Genomic DNA, 10,979 nt, shown 5'->3' with positions numbered 1-10,979 from the left:
TCAGAAGAATAAGATTTATTAGTGAACCCTTGAGCAGGAACAGGGACCCCTAAAAAATAGAATATTACATAAAAACATCCATAAACTAAAAAGGGCCATTACCAATACAGAGTGCTGGTCTTTGCCTATGTGGGGCACTGGGAGAGTGGGAGGGATGAGTTTGGCCAAAGTCCAGCATTTTTATGCAAAATGGTCATCCTCTAGACTCAAACCCAGGCATTTACCCAGGCAGCACAAACCTTTTACCAAGCTCCATCAACTGTATTGGACATTATCAGGAGCTTCTTCACAATTGTCTATCTCAAATGCATAATATGTACATTTTAAGAATGTAAAACATCTGGATCCAGTGATTGAAAATTGTGCTTTGTTCTCAACCCCCCTTGAGGGTTATCCATCTAAGAGAACTCATCAGACAACCCAATAGTATTAACCAATCCACTGGTGGATTCTTCACCAGCATTGCATTTTAACCACGCTTCATGCAGCTGCAAGACGTACTCCAAGTCCCACAACACTTCCCCCATTGTGGGTCGGTTCTTACCCTCAATGGCAAGGCATTTCTCTGCGATCTCCCCAAACTTCTTCAATGAATCTGGAGAGTAATTACCTCTAAGCTGTCGGTCCACAATGGTTTCAAGTGATCCCTGCCTTTGCAATCGGACTGCCCATTCTGTAAGCCAGACCTGCTCTCTTGGCAATTTTGCATCTACAACGGGTCGGGCACAAACTACCTCAAACAGTACTACCCCAAAAGAGTAAACATCACACTTTTTATTCGATCGCCCACTTTGCAAGTATTCTGGAGCAAAATATCCAAAGGTTCCCATTAAAGGAGTAGTATCATGGGTATGATCTAATGCAGGACATATTCTTGAAAACCCAAAATCAGACATCTTTGCCACAAAGTTCTCATCCAATAGTATGTTGGATGTCTTAACATCCCCATGGACTATACCAATCTCTTCCCATGTGTGGATGTAGTGGAGCCCACATGCAGCACCTATGCAAATCTCTAATCTCTGCTTCCATGTCAATGGTGGGAGATCATTCCCAAAGAGATGATCCCTGAGAACCCCCTTTGCCATATACTCAAACATCAAAATTATTTCATTCTTTTCCCTGCAGAACCCAATCATGGAAACCACATGTCTATGCCTGAGCTTCGGTAGAATCTCACTCTCTCTCTCAAACTCTGCAAGGCCGTGTCCAGATTGTGGATTCACTCGCTTGAATGCTGCCAGCGTGCCGTCATGTATTACACCTCTGTAAACTCTGCCAAAGCCTCCAACTCCGACAATCATTGAATTATCAAAATTCTTTGTTGCAGTTTGGATCTCTGCTATTCTGAACTGCTTACTAACTCTATCAGTAGCTATGGAGACATTTAGATTCAGATATCCACAGGTGAATTTAGATAATGCAGATCTGATCTTTGCTTTAAATGTGAACCACTCAACAACAGTAGTTATGGAGTCATTTGAACTCAGATATCCCCCAGTGGATTTAGATACCTTAGTAACAGTGGTGTTGTTTCCATTGGTTCCATGAAGTAGTGAGCTCCAACCAGGGGGATTGTCTTTCATAGGACATGTGTTCTCTCTCTGTGTGTGTAAAGATGCCAAGCAAGAGATAGAAGTTATACCTGCGGTTAATTCTTGCAATGTACTTTTCCAAACTTCTTTGATGCTTATGTCATAAAGGTAAGATCCCAACACCTCTAGAGTTGAAGGCAATCCTCCCGAATAACGTACCACATCATGTGAAAGTTGCATATAATCTTGAGGAGGATGATCCATTGAAAAGGTATGCAAACTAAATAGTTGAAGAGATTCCTTAAGATCCAGTTTTTTAGGCCAATAGATTTTATCTTTCTCAACTTTAGCCACGTTCAAGATATGTTCAGCTCTGGTTGTTATTATGACCCTACTTCCTTCACCAAACCATTTGAGTTCACCGGCCAAAGCATCTACCTGTTCTTTACTATCCACATCATCAAGAACAAGAAGAACATTTTCTTTGTTAAGTCTTTGTTCTATCAATCTTTTCCCTCTATGATACTGACCTATGTCAAAATCTGTTTTGAAGATATCTTTAAGAAGTCGCTTCTGCAAAGACGCTAGACCCATGCATTGTATTGCTTGTTCTCTAACGTCTGAAATAAAACTATGCCTATTGAAGGATAATAGGATGCGATTATATATAGCCCTTGCAATGGTTGTCTTCCCAATGCCACCACAACCACAGATTCCTACGAATTGAACACCATCGGAACCAATATTTAATAAAGATAATAGATCTTTGACACGGGAATCTATGCCAATAGGGTATTTACATTCAGCCAAGTGCGTGCTACTAACCAATTCATCCAGAGCTCTTTTGGCAACTAATCCAACTATCTCTGCTTGATCCCTGCAATATATTCTAATATCAAAAATAAAATCACAATAACTAAAGAGATGAAAATATCTAGTAAAAAAGAATATATAAATTCTAAGTTTTTATGGAATGGAAGGCAGTAAGAAATAAACACTAGTGAGAATTTAGGACAAGTAAAAATCGGAAATATGTATCCTTGTGTATGAAGTAGAGGTATGACTGCTTTTAATTTAGGTCATAGGTGTTTGCAACTATAGCTTAAATGCAAATATCATTGGAGTGATAACAGAGCATCAAGTCAACATAAGTTACTAGTTGATTCCAATATTTAGCGACTTTGAGCTATTAAATACCCTACATCAGTGGAGGAAAAGTGAATTTCTATGATCAACCTAACAATCTTGGGCTTCAAACAATGTCGAAAATCCCCGATGTTACATTAATATGAGTTTGAAATGTCCTAGTGTTAAGTCTGTCTCGAATTCTTGACCCGTTTTGAAGATTGACCCGATCCGACATATTTTGGTGGCGACCCGAATGGGAAATTTTCTGAGATCTGTGATGGAAGCAGAGGGCTTGTATGGGGGTGCGGGGGCTACGCCCCCGCGGTATGGTTCGACCGGATCGACCGTGACCCGATGGGTCGAACCGCGATTTGGAGTATATATAATGTACTGTTGCTTGTTGATAAAGTCATTGTATTCTAGGGTTTTCACGAAGCTAGGGTTTCAGGGCGAGTTCTTCCTCGTCGCTGCTAGGGTGTAATCTCTCTTCTGCATAGTGAATCATCTTCTTCTTCGCCCGAGGACGTAGCACACCACCCTGGTGTGTGAACCTCGTTAAATCTCTGTGTCGTACAGATCTATTGTCTCCTTTTATTTATGTTTCTTGGTGTTTGATCTAACAAAATGGTATCAGAGCTCTTGGTTACTTCGATCTATGGCTTCAACGAAATACGATATTGACAGGTTTGACGGCAACATCAGTTTTAGTTTATGGCAGGTTCGAATGATGGCTGTTCTCACGCAGCAAGGTTTGAAGAAAACCCTATTTGGGAAGGCGAAGAAACCTGCAACTATATCCGATGATGATTGGAGCGATTTGGATGATAAAGCCCTTTCAGCTATTCAGTTGTGTCTTTCGAATGATGTTCTACAGGAAGTTCTCTCAGAGAAAACGGCTGCAGAGTTATGGGTGAAGTTAGAGAACCTCTACCTCACCAAATCCCTCACCAATAGGTTGAGATTGAAGCAACAACTGTATACCCTTCATATGGGTGAAGGTACTTCTATTAAATCCCATATATCTGAGTTCAATTCTATTGTTACTGATTTGAAAAGGATAGATGTTAAATTAGATGATGAAGATTTGGCCCTATTATTGTTATGTTCTCTGCCTCCATCTTATAAGCACTTTAGGGATACCATGATTTATGGTAGAGAGACAATCTCTATTGAGGATGTCAAAACGAATCTGCAAAGCAAGCAGAAGATTGATGATGAGTTGATAACTACCAATAAATCTGATGGTGTTGGTTTGGTAGCTAGAGGGAGAACGAATGAAAGGGGTTCATATGGTGACAAAAAGAAGGCTAGATCAAAATCTAAGTACAAGAATTTAACCTGCAATTACTGTAAGAAGAAGGGGCATATTAAATCTGAATGCTATAAGCTTTTAAATAAGCAGAAGGCAGGTGGTGGTGCTCAAAATCAACAGAAAAGAGATGATTCTGCAGAAGCCAGTATTGCTGAAGATGAGAGTGAGTCTGATATGCTTTTGGTGACTGATGATAAAGTTAGATCACATGATGAATGGATTCTTGACTCTGGTTGTTCCTACCATATGTGTCCCAATCGTGAATGGTTCTCCACATACGAATCAGTTCGAGGTGGAGTTGTGTTGATGGGAAATAATGCTTCTTGTAAGACTATTGGAATGGGAACGATCAATATCAAGATGTATGATGGCATTGTCAGAACCTTGTCCAATGTCAGGCATGTCCCTGATTTGAAGAAGAATCTCATCAGTTTAGGCACTCTTGATTCAAATGGGTGCAAGTATACAGCTGAAGGTGGAGTCATGAAGGTCAGCAAGGGTGTTCTCTTATTGATGAAAGGAATCAAGGTTGGCAGTTTGTATGTGCTGCAGGGTATTACAGTCACTGGGTCTGTTGCAGCAGCTTCATCATCTATGTCTGAATCAGATGTCACAAATTTATGGCACATGAGGTTAGGCCATATGAGTGAAAGAGGGATGGCATCATTAAGTAAAAGGGGATTGTTGTGTGGTCAGAGTACAGGAGCAATGGAGTTCTGTGAGCATTGTGTGTTTGGAAAGCAGAAAAGAGTTAGTTTCATTACTGCTATTCACAGGACCAAGGGAACTTTGGATTACATTCATTCAGACCTATGGGGGCCCTCCAGGGTTGCTTCAAAGGGGGCTGGTGCAAGATACTTGCTTACTTTCATTGACGATTTCTCTAGGAAGGTTTGGGTCTATTTCTTGAAGCACAAAAATGAAGTATTTGTCACTTTCAAACAGTGGAAGAATTTGCTTGAGAAGCAGACTGGGAAACAAATTAAAAGGTTGAGAACCGATAATGGCCTAGAGTTTTATGAAGGTGACTTTAATGAGTTCTGCAAAAATGAAGGTATTGCAAGACACCATACAGTTGTTAAAACACCCCAGCAGAATGGAGTGGCGGAGCGTATGAATAGAACCTTATTAGAAAAGGCAAGGTGTATGTTATCAAATGCAGGATTGGGTAAGGAGTTCTGGGCAGAAGCAGTTAACACAGCAACCTTGTTGGTGAATCGATCTCCTTGCACAGCTATTGAGTGCAAGACTCCAGAAGAAGTTTGGTCAGGTAAACCTGCAGACTACTCAAATTTAAAAGTATTTGGATGTCCTGCTTATGCACATGTAAATGAAGGGAAGTTGGAACCTAGGGCTAAGAAATGCATTTTTCTTGGGTATGGATTTGGAGTGAAAGGACACAGGTTGTGGTGTTCTGATCCAAAGTCTCCAAAATTTCTTATTAGCAGAGATGTTACTTTTGATGAATCAGCTATGTTGCATCCTAGGAAAGAAGTTTCTATTCATTGTGATGAAGGTCAAGAAAAATCTAGAGAGAAGGTGGAGTTTGAAATTGGTGGTTCATCTTCAAACAAAACACAATCTACTTTAGTCCAGTTGCCTACTTTTACTGAAGGAGATGATGCTCAAGAGAATCAAGAAGAAGAGCGGTACAGCATTGCCAAGGATAGACCAAGGAGGAATATTAGACAACCACAAAAGTATGGGCATGCTGAATTTGTTGCTTATGCATTGTCTGTTGCAGATACAATTGAAAATAGTGAGCCTACAACATATTCTGAAGCTGTTGCTTCAATTGATTCTACAAAATGGTTGATTGCCATGAATGAGGAGATGGAATCTCTTCATAAAAATCAGACTTGGGAGCTTGTGAAGCCGAGAAGAGGGAAGAAAATTGTTGGTTGCAAATGGGTCTTCAAGAAGAAGGAATCTGCCTCAGGTGTTGAAGATGCTAGGTACAAGGCACGTTTGGTTGCAAAGGGCTACAGTCAGGTACAAGGAATTGATTTTAATGATGTTTTCTCACCTGTTGTTAAGCATAGTTCTATTCGTGTCCTACTTGCTTTAGTTACTATGCATGATTTGGAGTTGGAGCAACTTGATGTGAAAACAGCATTCTTGCATGGTGAACTAGAAGAACAAATTTATATGCACCAACCTGAAGGGTTTGTTATTGAAGATAAGGAGGACCATGTATGCTTGTTGAAGAAGTCCCTATATGGTTTAAAACAGTCTCCTAGACAGTGGTATAAAAGGTTTGATTCAGTTATGGCTAGTCTTGGATACTCCATGTGTCAATATGATTGTTGTGTTTATTTCAGAAAGCTCTCTGATGGGTCATTCATATATTTGTTGCTTTATGTTGATGATATGTTGATTGCAGCAAAAGATAGGAATGAGATCAATAGGTTGAAGGAACAATTAAATTCTGAATTTGAGATGAAAGATTTGGGGGCAGCAAGGAAGATCCTTGGTATGGAGATCAAGAGGGATAGAAAAGCAGGGAAGCTGTGGCTATCTCAACAAAAGTACACTGAGAAGGTATTGAATCGTTTTGGCATGAAAGATGCCAAACCTGTAACTACTCCTCTTGCATCTCATTTTAGACTTTCAACTGCTCTATCACCTAAGACAGATGAAGAGGTGGAGTACATGTCACGTGTTCCATACTCTAGTGCAGTTGGCTCCATTATGTATGCTATGGTTTGCACTCGTCCTGACATTTCACAAGCTGTCAGTGTGGTGAGCAGATATTTGTCATGTCCAGGTAAAGCTCATTGGGAAGCAGTGAAGTGGATACTTAGGTACTTGAAAGGGACCTCTGGTGTTTGTTTGGAGTTTGGGAGAAATGGTGATAGTTTATCTGGTTATGTTGATTCAGATTATGCAGGTGATCTTGACAAGAGAAGGTCACTCACAGGCTATGTATTTACTCTTGGAGGAAGTACGGTTAGTTGGAAAGCTACTTTACAAGCTACAGTTGCATTATCTACCACTGAAGCAGAGTATATGGCAGTGACTGAGGCAATTAAAGAAGCTATTTGGCTTAGAGGTTTGTTGGGAGAACTCAGCATGGATCATGGGGTGACTGTTGTCCATTGTGATAGCCAGAGTGCTATTCACTTGACTAAAGATTCAATGTATCATGAGAGGACAAAGCACATTGATGTTCGGTATCATTTCATAAAAGAGATAATTGCTCAAGGTAATATCCAAGTGTTGAAGATTGGTACTTAAGACAATCCAGCTGATATGTTGACTAAGCCTTTATGTGTTGGTAAGTTCGAGCATTGCTTGAACTTACTTGGTGTTTGTCATGTTTGAGTTCAGCCCTTTGGAGGGCTATTGGAGAAGATGAAGATATTAGCTATTTGTTTATCTGTTGGAGGAGAATTCAAGCCAAGGTGGAGATTTGTTAAGTCTGTCTCAAATTCTTGACCCGTTTTGAAGATTGACCCGATCCGACATATTTTGGTGGTGACCCGAATGGAAAATTTTCTGAGATCTGTGATGGAAGCAGAGGGCTTGGGCCGGAGCCCATCACTGATCTCGTATGGGGGTGCGGGGGCTATGCCCCCGCGGTATGGTTCGACCGGATAGACCGCGACCCGATGGGTCGAACCGCGATTTGGAGTATATATATAATGTACTGTTGCTTGTTGATAAAGTCATTGTATTCTAGGGTTTTCACGAAGCTAGGGTTTCAGGGTGAGTTCTTCCTCGCCGCTGCTAGGGTGTAATCTCTCTTCTGCATAGTGAATCATCTTCTTCTTCGCCCGAGGACGTAGCACACCACCCTGGTGTGTGAACCTCGTTAAATCTCTGTGTCGTACGGATCTATTGTCTCCCTTTATTCATGTTTCTTGGTGTTTGATCTAACACCTAGTTCTTGGAAAAATCTTGAATCACTTGAGATATACATGGTCAGCCTTAGATGTTGCACCAAGTTCCATGTCTGCTGAACAAATAAGGATATTTCTTTCTTGTAATAATTTGTTCTTTATATACTATGAGTTTGTATTCTAATACCTTATTCACCATGCTTAGGAGAACTCCACAATAATGGATAGAAAATTGAACAGCAATAATTTTATCTAGGCAAGGTAATATTACCCTTTCTGTTTAAAGATTTTGGGGTTATAAACATATTATTTAGTGATAATCTTTTACTTTGATAATGTATCCAATTCAGTTGAATTTATAATAAAAGCTTAAAAAACGAACTATATATTGGGAGGGGGCGCAAAGTGAAAGTAGCCAAGGATAGAAGTAGAATGGGTAATGAAATGAGATATACAGATCATAATTCATTAAGTTCATGGTATGATAGTGAGACTACTTTCAGAGGAATTTTGTGGAGCTGAGACTTACTTATTTTTGTCAATAACTTCTCCTTTCAGATTCCCTATGACTCTCAAAGCTTCCCTCCAACTTTGTACAATATGGGGCTCGAAATTCTTCTCATGCTCCCGAAATGCTTCTTCAAAACATCCGGTCTGATTCCGAACATGCGACGGCTCAACATAGAAGAATATGGGCAGGACCATATGACCATTAGATATGTGGCATTTAAGAATCTGTGCAAGTTCCAGAAGGCACCATTTACTATGGGCATAACCTTTAGAGAAGACAGGGATGGAGATTTTTGACCCCTCGATTGCTCTAAGGCAGGCTGGGCCAATAGCTTCTCCAGTCCACAATTTTTCACTATCAATAAAGACATCGATTCCTCTGTCTTTCAAAACTAAGTTTAGAAAACCAGTGAAGTTATTGCGAGTATCTTCGCCCCTGAAGTTGAGAAACACATCGTAACTAGAAAATCCAGTAGTGAAGGAAACGGAGCCAGAGGAAGTCCAATCTAGTGCCGCCATAACTTGTAGTTGCAGAGAAGATTAAGATGCACAAAGTGCTCTTTTTCTCAATGAACTTTCTTGGTTTACAAAATGGGTTTTTGGTAGGAATTATTGGACAGGGTCAACTGCTTCCAATCAATCAATTTATCAAACAAGTAATAGGCGTGTACAAAAAGAAAAAGTTGTCGGTGGCGCCGTGCTGGTTGACTTTTGATATGCTTCCTTCATATTTACCTTGATTCCTCCATATTTACCTTCTTGTTGCTTCCTCTGCTTTTAATTTCTAACAATTGTCAAGTAGCTCTTCGTACTATTCCACCATGAAGCTACGGTTCTCTGGCTTTTTATGTGGAATCATATCTTAGAATATTCATGATTAATTTTGTCTTGAATTCTTAATCCGTTTTAAATATTTATATGTTCTGTAATACTTTGGTGACTGCTCAAATGGGAAGTTTTCTGAGATTTGGAATAAAAGCAGAGGGTTTGGGCTGATAGATATGGTTCGACCGGATTGACCACGACCTGATGGGTAGACCCACGACTTGAAGTACATAATGTACTACCGTCTTATTGAACAAGTCATTGTAATTTGAGAATTTTACAAGCTACGGTTTTAAGCAGAGTTTTTTTATCGTCACTTGGATGTAATTTCTCTTCTGCATAGTGAAACATCTTCTTCTTCGTCCGAGGACATAGCACACCATACCAGTGTGTAAACTTCGTTAAATTTATGTGTTGTACGGATCAATTGTTTGTTTATTTTCGTATTCCTCTTGATATTTGTTTTAACATTCAATAAAAAAAAAAAAAATATATATATATATATATGTAGAAGCTTGTTGGTTTTGCCTTTGATTAAGTAGGGAAAGTTGATGTTTGATATTCTTAATTTCATACTGCAAGGTTGCAGTAGTAGTTTCAAGAGTTTTGATTCGACTACTATGGTCGGAAGTAGAAGGTTTTGAGAGTTTCTCAAAATTTTTCATCATTTGTTGAAGGTTATAAGGTTGGGGTGTATTTTGAGAGGAAATATTTTGTTTAGGGTGTTCAAGACAGACCTTCTTTTGTTCAGGGTTTGTCAGATTATCAATAAGCACCATCACTGGAGCCCTCTTCTTCTTCTGAGTCGGAACCGAGCTCAGCCAGGCGTGCCTGAAGAGCCTCTTTTTCACTTTTGATGCTAGATTTTGATGAGGTTGGAAGGGCCGGAACAGGTTTGAGACCTGTGAGGCTTTGGACAAGTGTTGTCTTTTCGCATTTGAAGACGTCATTTGTAGCTGCCATTCATCAGGGAAAGAGATGTCTTTCCACTGAACAAGTTTTGGGTAAACAATTTGACCTTGAAGGTAATCAGTTTCTAGGTAAAGAGCTTGTCCTTTAGGAGAGCATTTGAGAGCTCGGGGTTTGACAGTTTTCATAGCTTTATATTTGATCCGGTGGATGATGGAGATGGGTATAGACCCATGCATCATCTTATACCCATGGGTTTTGAGGTTAATTTTTAAAAAATGAAGAATATTTGGGTCCTCAAGGGCTATATATATATATGATTTGGAATTCTTCAGGAATCGGCCTGGATCGATCCAATAACTAAAAGGATTAATTTCTTAGATCTATTAAATAAGAAAAATATTTGAAAAACTAATAGAAGTAAAATAAGTTTTATAATAAGTAATCTTGTTGAAAAGATTTACCAAATTTCCACGAGTGAAAAAAAGCTAACTGAACACCCTAAAGTACCCTTGGCATCGGAACGCTTCCAAATCCACTCCCTCCTCCTTCCCCTGCAACCTTGCACCACCACCACCACCCACCACCCACCCTTACCCTTCGCTCCATCCCACCCTCCCTCTCCTGCTCTCACTCAAATTTCCTCCTCCCCTGCAAACCCGCCCCACATGTCAGCTTCGATTGGCTGCAATGAGAATTCAAAAGGAAGGGAATTGAAGTGAAATTTTCATACTTGAAAAAGAAATATTTATAATCATTACCTCATACAATTGTATAAACTACTTAATTTTCTTAACCATATTTAGTATTAAAATCACATGGGTAATGATTACATATATATATATATATATATATATATTTTAAGTATAAAAATTTTACTTCCCTTCCCTTTAATTCTCCTTGCAACCAAACATAGTC

General features: G+C 39.6%; 1 protein-coding gene across 2 annotated transcripts; it reads right to left on the bottom strand.

The window, feature by feature from the left end:
* Positions 1-9,037, bottom strand: LOC122091099 (probable receptor-like protein kinase At5g24010). 2 transcript variants are annotated; one of them, XM_042660925.1, is made up of 3 exons: positions 8,347-9,037; positions 2,361-2,412; positions 1-2,258 (listed from the first exon to the last, which is right to left on the bottom strand). In XM_042660925.1, the coding sequence occupies exons 1-3, from the start codon at positions 8,844-8,846 to the stop codon at positions 399-401; spliced, it is 2,412 nt and encodes an 803-aa protein (XP_042516859.1). In that variant the 5' UTR covers positions 8,847-9,037; the 3' UTR covers positions 1-398. The 2 variants fall into 2 exon arrangements, with proteins under 2 accessions (XP_042516859.1, XP_042516858.1); XM_042660924.1 differs by having other exon boundaries at positions 1-2,412.
* Between the last annotated feature and the right edge of the window lie 1,942 nt (positions 9,038-10,979).

Source organism: Macadamia integrifolia, chromosome 10 (genome assembly GCF_013358625.1).
Source record: "Macadamia integrifolia cultivar HAES 741 chromosome 10, SCU_Mint_v3, whole genome shotgun sequence".
NCBI lineage: Eukaryota > Viridiplantae > Streptophyta > Magnoliopsida > Proteales > Proteaceae > Macadamia > Macadamia integrifolia.
The sequence above is the reverse complement of the archived record's forward strand: the minus strand, read 5'-3'. Positions and strand labels throughout refer to the sequence as shown.